Source organism: Aphanomyces invadans (genome assembly GCF_000520115.1).
Source record: "Aphanomyces invadans strain NJM9701 unplaced genomic scaffold supercont1.22, whole genome shotgun sequence".
NCBI lineage: Eukaryota > Oomycota > Saprolegniomycetes > Saprolegniales > Verrucalvaceae > Aphanomyces > Aphanomyces invadans.
In genome coordinates, this window is record NW_008580167.1 from 792,609 (window position 1) to 808,276 (window position 15,668).

Consider the following 15,668-nt stretch of genomic DNA (forward strand, 5'->3'; position numbering starts at 1 on the left):
CGTCTTGCCGCAGGGTGGCATTCAGGACAATCATGTCCAGAATCTCTGGCGTCGTCACAAAGCGTGACCGCTGGCGCTTTACGTAGGCAATGGCGCGGTCAAGGTCGGTTGATGGTGTTGGCTTGGTGGGCATGAATGGTAGTGAGCATTTGGTGTCGATTATCATGTGAAAAAAGCCGGTGCATTACTTACATGCATGTGCAATGCTTGAAATTTTACAATTTTGTACTTGCCATTGGACGTTTCAATATCATGTTGTGGAGGTTATTGTTTAGCAAGGTGTAAATGGACTCATTTGGAATATTTCAAGCATCGATTTAGCGAGAGTATTGTGATTTGAGGTGCGTTGTAGATAGTACTTTGTAGGCCGAAACGAGAGCTACATTTCGTCTTTTAACTCTTTTTCTGAGTGTAATTTTTGCAGAAATTTTTCCCGAAGCCCCCTTGGGTCTGTCGACTACTGTCAACTTGCATCATATCATGCGCTTGGGCGTGGATAATATTGTCATCGATTGGCCGACATTTCCTAATTTAATGTGGACTATTATATGTCCAAATATCATTATTCCAGAAGTTTGGTCGAGTACCGCGGGGGAAGGATTGCCGTTGTTCTCCTACTGCTCTGATCCGAAAAAGTTGCAGGGTACGTCTTCCGATAGGCGGAATTTCTCTAAATGTCGCCCATATTGAGAGGCGATTGGTACACACAGAAAGCGCCGGACCTCTGATTTGTTCGGGTAGTTTATGAGCGTTGTAATGCGCTTTCGTCCATGAGATACTTGGCGCAAAAGTGCCGTGTCAATTCGCCCAAACTTTGACCCATCACAATATCCTCAAAACTCAATATCATTTCGCATGAACAGCGCACATCCATCACGCTGCTCTAAACCACGCCTATGCAACTTGCCACCAACACTGCCAACCACCCACGGAACCCCCATGGCCGAAATAGCAGCAAGCCCACCTCGACCACGATTGGTACACAGTGAACCGGGAAAAAACTCGCAAGCGTTGTACTCGCGAGTATGTTGAAGTTTGTATGCATCGCGGTCAGCGAGCGAAAAATTCATGGACGATGGTCTCCATCAAATTCTGACATGAGGCCACTGATTGGCCAACACAAGATGGAAAATATGCAATTTTTATTCTAGAACAGGACGGGGATGGACCGACCCTCAACCAATTGAAGTGATCAGTGTCCTTATTTTGCGAGCAAGGACTGGCATAGGAAACAGTAAACCCCGGAAAAAGCTGACACCACCAAAGATGCCGACCACATCCAAAACATGATCTGTTACATAGAATTCAACGACCTGTTTACTTCAATACCATGTCAGAAACTCATTCATTTTGACCAATTGTAGTGTAGACACAATAGGAACTGTTAATAGCTGGCAGAAATTCTCCTGATTATAGCCAATCAAGTTGGACAGACTCAAGCATTTAAAAAGATTGATTTCATTCTGCATCCATGCATGATGATACCTTGTCGGCTTTTACCGGGGTTCACGGTATCTCCGCGACGTCTGGCGTGGTGATTACGGTAAGCTAGCGAAGGGTTAGCTGACCTTGTCAAAGCAGCACATTGCGTGTGAGGGGTGAAGGATTAGCATGGGATCCCCATCAGGATAGTGCGATACTATTTTATATAGAAACAATGTGATGCCCATACATTCATCCATACGTATCTATTCAAGAAGATAATGACAAATGCCAGTTCGACATCACAAGTGGAATATGCCATCTCGAACTGTTTCATCCACGTTTGCTATGTAGAACGAGGTATGCCCTCGATCGCACAAATCGCAATCGCGCTGAGTATGCATTTTTCGTACGCATGGAGGAGCTGAAACCTTGCCTTTTTAACTTTGTAACTGCGATGAGCGCGCTCCGGAAGGACGGAACTAGGCATTTCAATGTTTGAAATTGACAGTGCCTCAAATAACAACCAATTGGAGACCTCTATTTCATATTCTATATTTGTCCAATCATGGACTGTAATTGAGTGTGAACCAATCAAAGATCAGGAAAGTCGATGAAGCATATTTAGCCAATCATGGACTAAGAAGAAATTTTGCTTCTGGTCTTGTGTGTGAAATTTACTAATCCCACTGCAAATTTAATGATGGTACAACGCTTGCGAGTTTTTCCCCGGTTCACTGTATCCATGGGAGCTTGCTTTCCGTCTGGTCCTCTGACACACTGCCTCGTGGTGCCATGGTGCGGCTTTCCAAGCTGTTTAACTGCCACTCGGATTCTGTGTCGTGCGTTTGGGCCCACGGACAGCGTTCTGTCCGAGCGGGCCACATTTGTGTCGATGTCAAATCGCAAATCCGAGGTATACCTCTATATTTCTATAATTATTGATGCCAAAGAACATTCTTTCGCAAAGAGAAGCGCTCGAATGAAGAAATTGAAAATGCGATTCGGCAAGTTCCCCGGGCGTCGTGGCAGACGCTGACAGCTCTGTCTCATGTGTGCGATGTTCCCCAGGCGATGGCCAAACGACACATGAAGGATGGTACCCGGCTCAAGGCCCGTTTTGCTATGTGAAGCCCTTTTGTCCCAAGCAACATCGAAGAGCGCCTGCGGTACGCAATTTCTTTCTTCATCCCTCGTCGAATGGAAGTCATCTTTGACAATTATTCTACAAATATGCACGAATATGTGCATATCGACGAATAATAGTTCAATTTCACAACGGTGAAAAGGAAGCTTTACGTGTACGAGGATGAAGCCATGGCTGCTCGTCGTGCGAAGTCCAAACGACTTTTATTAAAAGTTATGTTTTGGCGGCAATTGCCCGCCCCCGTATTGGCTTAAACGGCAACGTTTTCGACGGCAAACTTGGTGTTTGGACACTTGTCGAAAACGTGCCTGTACGACGCAACTCCAAGAACCGTACCAAAAGCACATTAGTGATAAGTCCGCAGTCTGTCGACTTTTATGTATATTTAGAAATGGTACTACATAATATTGTACCAACCATCAAGTCAAAGTTCTTGCGATGTACGCTGCGATCGGGTGTTGTAATCCAACAAAACAACGCCAGCCTTCATAAAATCATCATCACGACAGGTTGGCTGGAGTTGCGCGGCTTATCCGGAATCCCAGCAAACAACCAGCCCCCAACAACCCAGATTTGAATGCCTTAGACTGAGGAACCTTTAACTCTAGGCACAGTCGCAGCATCAAAAGTGCACATGAACAATCGAGGACCTCGTTGACACTGTGGAAAATTCGTTTTATGACTTGCCTGTTGACACGGTGTCGAAAACATTCATTACTTTTCAAAAGGTGATGGAGAAATGCAATGAAGTTCATGGTGGCAATGATTTAAGCTCCCTCGCATGAAGAAGGATGCGATGAAAACGGACTTAACCGCCTTTAACTTTAGTGCATTGCCTATAACCATGAGAATGCCTTGATCCAGTTGAACTTTCGACTTGGCGAAGACACATGCATGGAAGCACTTCTGAATTCCCAAGAACAAGGTCTTTGGCAATTGAAAAATACAATACATAGTTAGCCTCATATATTCGTTTCTGGACATACAAATAATACGTTGTTTCTGTTTCGAGTTCCATAAATAATCAAGTCAAAACGAAAGCAGAGTAGTAAAGCAGAGTAGATTCCCGTAAGTAAGACTATACAGTGAGCTATGGAAAATGTCCCCAGAGGTACAAATATTTCGGAAAGGAATTATTTTTTTTCAAGTCGCAAGATACATTACTGGATTCCGTGGCAGAGCATTTCCAAATGAGCGAGCGATGGTTTCACATTGCACGTCCTCCCGCATTTGAATAGTGCGATTCAATATAGCCACTCGTTTCAGGGCTGCAGACCTATTCTAAGCCATGGCTCGACGTTGATTTGATGGACAAGGTTTAGCGAGACTTTTGAACGAGTCAATAATTTTAGAGGAAGCAGTCAACTGGATTTTACTCCCGCAACATGAATAGTTTATTGCCTTTGAGTTCCTGGTACGAGGTTTTCAACATAGATGAATATATTAAGAAAACAAACTACGTTGAACGTCATTGAACTAGAGTATTTGCCTCTCTTTACGCAAGGCCAATTGGGTTCCACAGTGGACGTACTGAGGTTCTAGCGCACATTGACTACATGCCATATTGTTATGGATTGAACCCTGTACCACTAGGACTTCGTGTGGGAGCTCTACCGCATGGGCTACTTTGCTTTTATTATTCGTGAATCTGTAGTTGCTGTGTTGTATGTTCCAACGTAGGGTGGTTTGCATATCATATTATTACATTGTTTGATCGCGACATATCGTTACAACGTGGATTAAGCGAGAAAGTTATTGTAATGGCTTGATAGAATACCAGGATATTTAATATACGATATCATGTACTAGGTCTTAACGTAGAGCCTTTCTTCATGCAGATAGAATTCTGCGACAAAATGAATATTACGAAATTGTAGGGAAGGACCACTCGGAACAGTATTCCGTCGCTCGCTGAAACCGCATCATACATGTAACATCTGGGGGTGGATGTCATTCGGTTCCAAGCACTCATAGTGCTTGGTAATAACAATTTGTCCAAAACGACAGCTTGGCCGAGTGTTCAAAGGATATATTATAGAATATACCCATCCTATCCAATATACCTGGAGCATTGGATATTTTCACTCTGAAAGGGGATAAATAGATTGTGGGCGGTTTGGGGGACGGCAGTCGTGGTGCGGTGGCCGGAAATGCAGCGGCGGTGGGGTGGCAGACATGACAACCGCGGCAGTGGTGACGGCGACGATGTCGGTGGCCGTGGCGTAGTTTGGCAAGGTGTTGACGACTGTGGCGTCGGCGGCGGTCACGGTGGCAGTCGTGGCGTTGACGGCCGTTGTTGCGGCTGGTGACGCGAGGCAGGCACAACGGTGGTGGCAGTGTTGGCTGCGATGGTGTCGGCAGCCCTGGCGTAGGCCGGCATGATGTTTGACTACCGTGGTATCGGCGGCAATGAAGTTGGCCGTGGTGGCGTTGAGGCAATGGCTGCGGCGGCGGTCACGACGTTGGTGGCAGTCTTGGAGGTGGTGATGTCGTTGGCCGTGGTGGCGGTGGACATGGTGTGTGGCGACCGTGGTGTCGGTGGCCTCGGCTGTCGTGGTGTTGGCGGCCATGACTGCGGCGGCGGTGCGGGTGGTAGGCATGACGTTGGTGGCAGCCTTGGTGGCGATAATGTCGTTGGCCGTGGTGGCGGTGGGCATGGTGTGTGGCGACTGTGGTGTTGGTGGCGGTGGCGTCTGCTGTCGTGGTGTTGGCGGCCGTTGTTGCGGCGGCGGCGCGAGGCAGGCCCGATGTTGGGGCAATGTTGGTGGCGATAATGACGGCAGCCGTGGCATTGGTCGGAATGGTATTTGGCGACCGTGGTGGCGGCGTCGGTGGCGTTGGCGGTGGTGATGGTGGCGGCGGTGTGGCAGCGGCAGTGCGGATGGCAAGTTCGACGTTGGTGGCTATGTTGGCGGCGGCGATATCGACGGCCGTGGCGTTGGTCAGCCTGGTGTTGGTGTCCATGGTGGCGACGTCGCTGGCATTGGCAGTCGTGGAGGTGGCGGCCGGTGTGGCGGCGGTGGTGCGGGTGGCAGGCACAACGTTGGTGGCAGTGTTGGCGGTGATGGTGTCGGCGGCCGTGGTGTTGGTCGGCAAGGTGTTGGTGTTCGTGGCGTCGGCAGCGGTGGCGTTGGCAGTGCTGGTGTTGGCGGCCATGGTTGCGGCGGCAGTTGCACGACGTTGGTGGTGGTGTTGGCGGCGTCGAAATTGTTGGTGGCAGAATCGGGTAACATGGAAGATATGTTTGTTGTTTTGACGGACTTTCGTGCATCACCGTTCGTCAGGATGCAGTTGCAGTAGCGTGGGGTGTTGTTGGTGGATACTGCGGTACAACGGATGCTCCAGGAGCTCGTGCATCAGTTGTATCAGGGCATCGCGACGCACAATGTCATCGTGGAGAAGGCGAAGGTGGCGTCGAACGCTGGTCGCCCATGTGAGCGTTGATTGTTCTTGCCACGCGTGGCGCGGTGGTTCACGATAGGTTTCAAAGCGCGCTTTGTTGCGGTGCGTCCAAACCATGTGAAGGATGACAGCCGTGAGCATCACCCAGAGATGGAAAAGGTGGTCCTTGACGGCGGCATGTCTTTCGTCGACGACGAACGTCGTGAAGGACAAGCTTTCGATGCACTCCCACGTGAACGTCACCCCGACCACGCGCCAGACTGTTTCGTGGAAGGTCCAAATGCCACGAACACACGGGCAGTCGCGAAAAGCATGACGCTCGGTTTCAATGAGGTGGCACGGACGATACGTGCATTCCATGATTCGGGGTTGCGTGTCTTGGAGAAAGGGGAAACGCGATTGCACGGGGAGCATTTTGAACAAGAGGCGCAACCACACATCGCCGTAAATCGGCGCAGGGAGTTGGAGGAGTTTGCGGACTGCCTTGACATGGCGGGTCAGCTGTTCGGTGGTGACGAGATGGGGCTCGCGATGCAGGGGGTGGCGACGTGGTAGGACCGGTGGATGCCATGCCAGCCGTTGCAGGTGCTGGTCGGTCGTCGAGGCGAAAGGGACCACCTCCTGGCGAGGATCGTGCGGTTGGTGCGCAAAATGCGGGCGTGGGCGACGATTCGCCGGTCTCACATAGTTGCAAAACACTCCAAAGGCGCCGTGTACCTGACGGAGCACAGTCGTCAAGAGGCTATGCAGCAGCTGGACATTGATGGGCCAATCCTGGACAATGGCGTCGGGGTCAGGCCACAGCATGATATCGAGTTCCTCGGCGTTGGGCCAGTTCCCGTTGGGTAGGTAGAAGTCGGCGAGGCAGACAAAGCCGAGGCGGGCGACATATTTGTAGAACGGGCGATGGAACTTCAGAGCGTGAGCGATGCAGCGAGCACCCGAGGCGTGATTGCGGACCATGAACGGCGGGTTAGTTTGCAACCAAATCGGCATGTCCAATGCGTCGGGAAGGGCTAGCGCTGGGTTGAGTCGGCGGGCGAGTGGCACGGAACTCCAGTGCTTCCAAATGTCGCGGTTGAGCGGGGTCAGGTGGTCCAGGTGCAACCACGAGGATTGCACAACGACAGCTTGGCCGAGCGGTTAAGGCGATAGACTAGAAATCTATTGGGGTCACCCGCGTGAGTTCAAATCTCACAGCTGTCGATTGTTTTTCTCTAATGTCTTCATCCAACTGGTCAACTTCCTTGTCAAGTTGTATTCGTTAGAGGTGGCTTCTTGTGACTCCAAGTAACGTTAGTAGTGATTGCATTCCAACCAACCAGGCTATGACAGTTTACGCAACGCATCTTTGCGGTTTATTGTCGTGAGCTGATGTCGTGGTTGGCATTGTCAACCACACACGTACATTGCCTCTTTGTGGTCCTGGCCCCCTTGTGGCACGCTTTGAAGAAAACTGAATCGATAATATTTCGCAGCATTTTGAAATGCTCCATGCTAGTAATGAACTATTTGCACAGGAACAATCGAGCCACGTTTTTTTTAACCGAGGGCGCTGTTGTCTTTCAGCGTCTTAAAGCAGCGCCACATTCGATTCTCGAAAGCGGTGCATTTGATCTTCTAGCACCTTCTTCGTTTCGCTCAAGATAAACACGGCTCCAATGAGGCGCAAACCTCGCGGCACTGTGCCTTTGTATAAATGGGGCAGGCCGCCTTGGCTCCAGAGAGATTTGACCTCCGTGAGCGCGTACGACGGGGTGGATTCCAGCGCCTTGCCTTGGAGAATCGTCTTCACCGTGTCCACAGGTTGGGTGGCAAACACTGCAACAAGACCAGCCGCCACGCTGCCTGCAACACACATCTCAATCCACATCCCCACTCCATGATGATGCTTTGGCTACCTGCCAACGATGCGGCAGTGCGCTGGGACAAGGACGCATCCTGCAACGACCCAAACGTTGTTGGAAAATGGACGTGCAATTTCTGCCCAAACACGGGACCAAGTGCGAGAAAACTGGCACACCACACAATTTCACGAGCCATCGTGAGGGGAAGCGCTTTGTAGAGCCGCGTGACGCCAAAGGCCCGCACGACATCCTAGAGCGATTCAGCACCGGTGATTCGAATGGTGGCTTGGAATGACCAACGTACTTGAGTCGTGCGCACCATCGAGTGTCCTGTGCGCTGTTGCAATGTCATGACCAACTCGGCAGGTGAACTAAGCAGCGAGGAGCAAATCCCGGCAAACGACGCTGTCGCAATGCGACTCGTGTCGCTGGACGCCACGTCGCCACCAAGTTGTTGCAAGTACGACGAAAGCATACCGTTGACGGCAAACTGGACGCCAGACACTGGCGCGATGGACACACACATGACACCTACGCCGCGGTACAGCACTGACGGCCGCAACGAGATCGGTTGGTTTTGCTAAGCACCATGCAGTCACGACAACATGTCGTTGAGATCGCAGCCAAACCTGGATGCAGTTTTTTATGTACAGCAGAGGCTGCTGGCAGCACACTTCAAAGATACCAGAGGCAGAACCGATGGCGGCATGCTGCAGACCCGTCAGCGGCGTCCGCGCGCTGATCGAGAGCTGGTGGGTAGTGGCTGACGCCGAAGCGTCGTTGGCCATCTTGGTTGAATGTGGAAATGTTGGACACGTCTGCCATTGTGAATATTTTGACGCATCCTCGTGTGAATTTTTTTGGATTTCTCCAAATCAAAACGGAATCGTATCATACATTTTCACCCGATGTCCTGGCTCTCTTTCATTGTAAATTGAATAACTCTAGGTCCATGTCTGCGACAAATAATCTTGAAAAAAAGAAGACGAACGAAATATCCGGTGTGTCTATCACTATTTCATTCGCATTCAATACACAAGCACACGTACACATCCCATCACGCAACATTTCCTTACATCAAGTCCATGACGCCAACTCCAACGTCCTTGGTTATTGCGGCTCCGCTCCTTGTTGCGCGACAGAGATGCCTTGATCTCCGCGATAAACGTGTCGCGCCCCACCACGTTTCAAGTCTAGTGGACACCATGCAACCAAAAATGCGAATGTACTTAAAATGGGTAATTCGACGCACCCTTTCACGTCTTTTACATCCGTTCGGCTGATGTGCACGGCAGGCAGGTGTAGAGCTGCCGTCGACAACCCGCCACGGCGGCCAAATGAATGGCCGCATTCCCAAGCCATTCGCTCATCCAATCAACTTTGGCGGATTCGATGGCGTTCCTGGCATTTCCAGCGATGTTGCGCATCGGAGCCCTAGCAGTGACATGTCGACAGCGTAGGACCTCTGCTGGCAAGCACAAGAATGTTTGGTATTTCGATGCATGATGGCAGCTTTCGAACGAGACTGGTGCTATAGAGACGGGCAAGTTAAGCCACGACAAGGGGTTGAAATTTGATCTGAAATTGGCTCGGGCTCGCTTCGACGAGGACAGGGCGCTTGGTCGTGCGGCACAGCGCCTTGAGCCACCGGTCGTGCATGGCTTCTCGCGACATGTTGTCCAACCCCACGCGAAACTTCCACTCGCTCGACGTGCCGTTCAACCGGAGTGTCCACGTATCTCCATCGTCGAGAATCTGCGCTATAGAATTGAACGGAATTGTGGCCGTTGGCTTGCATTCGGCTTTATCGTTGGGGGAGTACAGCACGATCGCATCCGTCATGAGCGTCGCTGTCACCGTATGAAAGGCCGTTGGGGCTGCTTGGAACCACTTCTTCGGATCCGCCGGTGCGAGAACATCCAAGTCATCCAGGATGACTACATTTGGACATCGTTCGAGCGCAAATGTGATCGAGCCCTAGAACACTGCGTGAGTGGCAAGGCCAAGCAAGGTATGGGGCAGGGCAGACCTGGCCGGGTTTGGACTTATCGCTCACAGCCATGATCGATCCGTCGGGGTGGCGAGGTGTGAACATCAGTGGCCCCAAGTTGACCTTGGTCACTGTCGTCACCGACTGCACCGGGATCATCTACCATGCAGAGTTCTCGGTGACTCCACTTGTGCTGATGACGGGGACGGTAGAAGGCCAAGTTTGAATTGGATTCATCCAGAGGACGTACCACTTGGCCTAAAAAGTCTGGATTCGACCCGAAATCGTAGTCGAGGACAGTGAGGCAGAGCGTTGCCGATGGCGCGACGGCTGGCCTGTCGTAGGAGTCATTGGACGAAACAATCAAGAGATGGGGTCGTACAGAAGCAGGCGTTGGTCCCAATGTGGATTCAACGTTTTGTATACGATGTCGCTTTTCGTCGTTTGGGCGGCCTCGAGGTTGCGCGGATTGGATGATTCGAGCACTGTCACGACGACATAGGGGTCGCTCGCGCCGTTCCAGTCCGCGGCGCGGAGGTTGTCACCGTGGAGGACTAACACTGACTTAAGAATTGGCCTTGGACATAGAGTTGGAACATACGGTGAATGTACATGGGACGGGGGTGTTTGGAGTTCCGAAGCAGCGACTTGAATTTGCGAGCAGCACGTTGAATTGTCTGGGCAAGCCGCATGACCTTGAGCATTGCATCAAGCGGCACAAGGGTGGGACACTCATCAAAATTCCCCAGAGATGCTTCGTCCACGTGGATGGTGCACCCTTCGCTGGCTGCACTGTGAGTAAGGTCGGTCTGTGGCGTGGTGTCGGAGATTGGTGGGGGGAATGTGTCTACACTGTCATGAAGACTGTAGTCGCGAGGACATGATTCTGCAATGTGGGCGTTCTTCGTGTTCACGGAAAGAGTCGATGCTGGAGAGACGAATCCTCCGCAGTGCAGTGCGTCGCTCCAGCCTGTCAACTTCGTTGAGCTCACTAGCACTCATGCGCCATCGTACCATGACTTGGCCAACTCATTGCGTATTTGGGAACGTTTTGAGAGGCCAAGATATCGTGCCAAAGGGATGTGCCAAAGTTGGCTCGAATCGCATTGTCCAACGTCTTGACAAACTCCGCCGAGTAGGCGTAAGTCGCCGACATATCTTCCTTCGCCACGATCGAAGGCTCGAGCACTCCTTCCTCGATGCAATCGCGCGTGATTCCGCGCGTCAACATGCGAAGCTGCCGCTCCTCTGTCGCTGCCATCCTGTTCTTCGAAAATGACATGGTGAAATTCCGCGATCTTTGTTGCTCATCAAAATACAAAGTCGCAGTAAAAAATAGCGCGATGGGATTGGCCCGTACGAAAAGACGCGCATCTCATTGGTTGTTTCAAAAGTGCAGGGATCAATCCTAAATTAGGCATCGCAAAGACAACATCGCTTGGAAAATTGTGCCATGTCGCTGTCCCTATTGGCTAAATTAGGCATCGCAAAATGTGTCAATTTGCTGAGAAATCCGAATTGCTTCCCTAAAAACTATAACTGTGTGGAAAAATTTAGAGCCTAAAAGAATATTTTTACGTGCCATCGCCGGCAGTACAGTGAACCCCGGAAAAAGCCGACACCCCCCAAAAAAGACGACCACCTCCAAAACATGATCTGTTTCCAAATTTCTGCCACCTGTATACTTCAATACCAAGTCAGAAATGTCGTTCATTTGCAGTGAAAACTGTGACCGACTGACTGAAATTATCCTAGTTATATACGCAATCCAGTTGGACTAATGTACATAATTTGATTTTATTCTTCTTCCATGCATTTCACGATGAAACCATGTCGGCTTTTTCCGGGGGTTCTCTTCTATGTATGACGGCTGGTCCTCCAGGAATGAAGCATGAACAAGGGGACAAAATTTGTTTAACGGATGCGATGAAATTACAACAAACAAGACACAGCAACGACAAGGACAGAGCACAGTGCAGAAATCGCCATGGAACTGGCAGGAGACGCAACGGTGGTGGTTGGCGCGCTTGTCGTTGTCGAGGCGGTGGTCGTCGTGGGGGCCACCGTGGGGGCATCGGTCGGAGCTTCGGTGGGATCTCCCGTTACTGGCTCGTTGGTTGTGGAAGTGGGGGACGGCTTGCTGGTGGCAGATGTCGTGGTTGGTTTTGTCGACGTCGTGGTGGGCACTCTCGTTGACTTGGCGCTTTCGCAGAGGACCCCTTTTGCACAACCGTCAAAGGTCGGGTTCGTGCACAGCGGCATGTCGCCTCCGTTAAACTTGAGGCAGTAGGGGCAGTTGGCAGGATTGATCGACCGATCGCACTTGGTGCCGTTCAAGAGTACACACTGCTTCGTGGTAAAGCACAATTCATCGTCGGCGGCAACAACACCAGACGCGGCAAAGGCGGCCAAGCAAACCACAACGGAGGAACAGCGCATGATCAAGTCAATTCGAAAGTGTTCGTCCTCGCGTAAAGTGTGAGTGCCGCTCTGTTGGTGGACCCATCGTCCAGCTTCTCCATGAACCGTGACATGTTCCTGGCTCGACGGTACGAGGGTAGCGATCGTAATGTCGTAACGAATCCTGTGTTGGGTGGCTTATCAGAGCTCCGAGGAGATCCAGCATCCAAGAAACTGCTGTCGCGGTAAAGATGACGTCGCCCATGATGGATTTTGTAGGCATGGCTATAGTACGATCGCCTCATTCTTGTTGCTTGCACTTACCTCTGAACGACAAGCACAGCTTGACGCGTTCCATGGCCATGGCAAAAGTATGTGCTGCGGACGTTTAATGCTTCAGCGCAAGAAAAGCACATTGTCATGGCCACACGTTTCAATGTCACCTTCACTCGAGTTATCCCCCCCGATAACATTTGAAGTAACTTTGTTGCTGCTTGGACCATCTTTTTGCGCAAATTTGGCTTGCGAATGGGGGGGGGAATTGTTTTACCAGAGCTACACGGGGTTCCTGGACCGCAGACCTTAAGCGAAGGTCGCGAGAACGGAACGCGAATCCGTTGTATCCAAGAAATACCACTTTTACTGGGAGAGACAGAATGCAACGCCCACCCAAGATTTTTGTGCTATATACGTCGAATATTATCCTATCATTTTTGATCTTTGAAATACCGCAACATCATTTGCGGAATTTTTATGTTCGCCCCGTAGGATTTACATGCGACTTGTAATTGAACTTCAATTTGAAGTGATAAAAATCAATTGAAGGCACTGTGATAGGCTAAAATACCCATCGAACTTCGAATCTCTCTGGCCAACCAGATTCTAGAATTTCATGCAACATCGAAGACAAGGTGGGCGGCCTTTCCCAGTAGTGCGCTCCCGATCGAAGTGCATACATCAGAGGTGAAACGCAATACCCGTATACATATGTGATGGTGGCTATTTTTGTTCACAGACTACGTTGTAGAGTACGATGGGTTGACTATCATGTGTGAGAACTGAAGTCTACCTTCCGAGGCGGTGGCACGTGAAGGCGCTCCGCGGGTTGAGATTGCAGCTCGTGTTTGGTTTATTGCAAGGATTGGCCCCTCTTCATTCAACTTTGTGTCAAGTCACATCACCTCGTTGCGCACTCTTAGCTGGTGTCAAAGTCGAAGGCGGTATGCTTTACATGCTCTTCTCACGACGACTCGATCAACAACAAAACATTGCACCGCTTGTAGCGTGGAGAAAAAGGTCCCAACATGTTTGAAGTTTTATGAGTTACGTTGTGGACGATTCCGCCAACGACAGCCTGGCGACATTCGCAACACAAGTACCAATTAACATACGAAACAAATGCCCAGGTATGCCTTTTGAATGCCAAGCTACCGATGCAGTCGAGGGATTTCGATCGAAGAAGAATTATCCTTTTCCACGGATGATACCACACATGATCAATACGTCCAACAGTGTGCGTTGGGGCGCGACTGTAGCAACTTTGAAATACATCGGTGGCTCGGGCGGTGTTGAGAAAAACGTGAGGAGGGCAATGCCAGAAAGTAGAATTCTGATACATTTCTCACATTCTGACTATTGTGTATCTGATCTCCACACTCAATTCATATAAAATACTCATAGAATTCCAGGCATCGTTGTCAATATGACACATTTCGAAACAATTCACTGCCAGCATAAAAACGTAATTCGGTTTATACCAAATATACAAAGGATTTAATACAGAAGAATGAGTAGTAATGTTGGAATTGCAAGCCATTTATCCATTCTTTATTGTAATTTGACATGCATGTATTTCCTCAAAATACATGCAAAATGTACCCCTCAAATTATTCACATCCAGCAATCAAAGCACAATAAGCAACCGGGTGTGCAAGCGGCGGATCGAAGCGAAAGGTGTTGAGTAGACCGACTACGTTCATCTCCTCATCCACAACAAGGGTAATGACACGCCGAGCCACTTGCAAACGGATGCGTCATGAATCCATCCCCATCCCTTCAATGTCAAGACTACGAACGCCCAGGTGATCGTCAATCGTGTTCCAGCAGCAATTTGAATCCGATTGGCTACAGGTGCACGAAGCAAAAGTATCGCGCGAGCAAATTTTTCGGCTCTGGTGCAAGCTGTCGCGCACGCTGCGCGTGGATTTCAACTGGTCGCACGCAGCATTGTTGCTGGTATAGAGAGCGTTTAAAACACCGACTCTATTGCAGACAGGACAGTATTTGAAATATTTTAAATCGACAAATGAGAAATTCACGGATTTTAAATGTAAATTGCACGTTTCAAACATGTCCGAACGTAGGTTCGAGTCCCACGCACACCACATGCAGCTGGCAGAGGCGTAGAGTGATGGCTGCGTCCAGGTCATTTGAGTTCCGATGCCACCGCGGCGACTCTGGACAGCGGCGCAAGGCGACCTCTGCGAGATAGCCGAGTCGTGTGTGGTGTACTCGTCGCCCACAACGCCGCAAAACTGTAATCGAAGCAAGTTCGACTGTGGATCATGCCTCGATGTTCCTGGTTTCAACAAGTCGGTGGTGTGCAATTCCAAATTCACACAAGACTCTTGCCTTGGCACGTGGTGTCCTGCCCGCGAAGATCTGCCGCCGTTTCCGTTTCCTTTCACGACAACACAAAGGCCGACGACTACCCCCGTGCCTGTGACAACAACGATGCGACCTCCGCCCTCCACAACACCGACGCCCATTGTGACGTCCAAGCTGCCCATGACCACCGCCCTTCCCATCGATACCATCAACTCAGATACTTCGATCTATATTGGCGTGAGCTGCGGCGTGCTGCTTTTAATCGTGTTTTCGCTCTTCATTCTGTGGAAACGGCGCCAACATCGTGCGGAACTCCAGGAAATCGAGACCTTGCGAAAGGAGAAGGAGCAAGAAGAAATGCTCCACGGCGACCCAGTCCTGTTCAATACGATCGGCCATCAAAGCTTGATTGCCAGCGCGCGATCTGAGCCTGACGCGATGTGGTGGGCAAGCCACGCGGAAAAGGACGACGCACAACCCCCAAGCACGAACCAAGGTGCCACCCGCCTTGCCACCAGCATAAGTTCCAAAAGCGGTATTGCCGAAGTGCCTGTGTAGGCACGATCAGCAGGGCAGGTAGTATCATACACTATATTTAGAGCAATCAAAGGGCCACATTGGCGTTGTGTTGTTGGCGTGTAGTTATGTCGGCGAGAGGGATCCAGCGGTGGGGGAAGTACGACTTCCTGCATTTGTACGTACGATGGATAGGCTGGGTGTGCTCGTATCGACGCCGGTAACCTACACTTTTTGAGTTGTCCGCCCCATCGTTGCTATGGCCATGTCATCTGCAATTGTACGCAGTACAGAGGACATCCCCGCCCCATCGTTGCTATGGCCATGGCATCTGCAA

The 15,668-nt window shown here is 50.5% G+C and overlaps 6 protein-coding genes and 1 non-coding gene across 9 annotated transcripts; 3 read left to right on the forward strand and 4 right to left on the reverse strand.

The window, feature by feature from the left end:
* Window positions 1-5,105: 5,105 nt before the first annotated feature.
* H310_09741 (hypothetical protein) lies at window positions 5,106-5,829 on the forward strand. Its single transcript, XM_008875897.1, has one exon. The coding sequence runs from the start codon at window positions 5,328-5,330 to the stop codon at window positions 5,823-5,825; it is 498 nt and encodes a 165-aa protein (XP_008874119.1). The 5' UTR covers window positions 5,106-5,327; the 3' UTR covers window positions 5,826-5,829.
* Window positions 5,830-5,839: 10 nt separating this feature from the next.
* Window positions 5,840-6,967, reverse strand: H310_09742 (hypothetical protein; the record flags this gene model as incomplete). The annotated part of the gene is made up of 1 exon (XM_008875898.1): window positions 5,840-6,967. The coding sequence occupies one exon, from the start codon at window positions 6,965-6,967 to the stop codon at window positions 5,840-5,842; it is 1,128 nt and encodes a 375-aa protein (XP_008874120.1).
* A 129-nt stretch (window positions 6,968-7,096) lies between these two features.
* On the forward strand, window positions 7,097-7,177 carry H310_09743. Its single transcript has one exon. It is a non-coding gene; the product is annotated as a tRNA-Ser (tRNA).
* Window positions 7,178-7,422: 245 nt separating this feature from the next.
* On the reverse strand, window positions 7,423-8,617 carry H310_09744 (hypothetical protein). The gene is made up of 4 exons (XM_008875899.1): window positions 8,448-8,617; window positions 8,123-8,398; window positions 7,873-8,068; window positions 7,423-7,819 (listed from the first exon to the last, which is right to left on the reverse strand). The coding sequence occupies exons 1-4, from the start codon at window positions 8,604-8,606 to the stop codon at window positions 7,545-7,547; spliced, it is 906 nt and encodes a 301-aa protein (XP_008874121.1). The 5' UTR covers window positions 8,607-8,617; the 3' UTR covers window positions 7,423-7,544.
* A 670-nt stretch (window positions 8,618-9,287) lies between these two features.
* On the reverse strand, window positions 9,288-11,101 carry H310_09745 (hypothetical protein). 3 transcript variants are annotated; one of them, XM_008875902.1, is made up of 6 exons: window positions 10,823-11,088; window positions 10,410-10,778; window positions 10,191-10,362; window positions 10,059-10,143; window positions 9,848-9,967; window positions 9,288-9,795 (listed from the first exon to the last, which is right to left on the reverse strand). In XM_008875902.1, exons 1-6 carry the CDS (start codon window positions 11,067-11,069, stop codon window positions 9,367-9,369), a joined length of 1,422 nt encoding a protein of 473 aa, XP_008874124.1. In that variant the 5' UTR covers window positions 11,070-11,088; the 3' UTR covers window positions 9,288-9,366. The 3 variants fall into 3 exon arrangements, with proteins under 3 accessions (XP_008874124.1, XP_008874123.1, XP_008874122.1); XM_008875901.1 differs by having other exon boundaries at window positions 9,848-9,931; window positions 9,972-10,143; XM_008875900.1 differs by having other exon boundaries at window positions 9,848-10,143; window positions 10,823-11,101.
* A 517-nt stretch (window positions 11,102-11,618) lies between these two features.
* On the reverse strand, window positions 11,619-12,279 carry H310_09746 (hypothetical protein). Its single transcript, XM_008875903.1, has one exon. The coding sequence runs from the start codon at window positions 12,245-12,247 to the stop codon at window positions 11,741-11,743; it is 507 nt and encodes a 168-aa protein (XP_008874125.1). The 5' UTR covers window positions 12,248-12,279; the 3' UTR covers window positions 11,619-11,740.
* Window positions 12,280-14,599: 2,320 nt separating this feature from the next.
* H310_09747 (hypothetical protein) lies at window positions 14,600-15,443 on the forward strand. Its single transcript, XM_008875904.1, has one exon. The coding sequence runs from the start codon at window positions 14,648-14,650 to the stop codon at window positions 15,371-15,373; it is 726 nt and encodes a 241-aa protein (XP_008874126.1). The 5' UTR covers window positions 14,600-14,647; the 3' UTR covers window positions 15,374-15,443.
* Window positions 15,444-15,668: the final 225 nt, after the last annotated feature.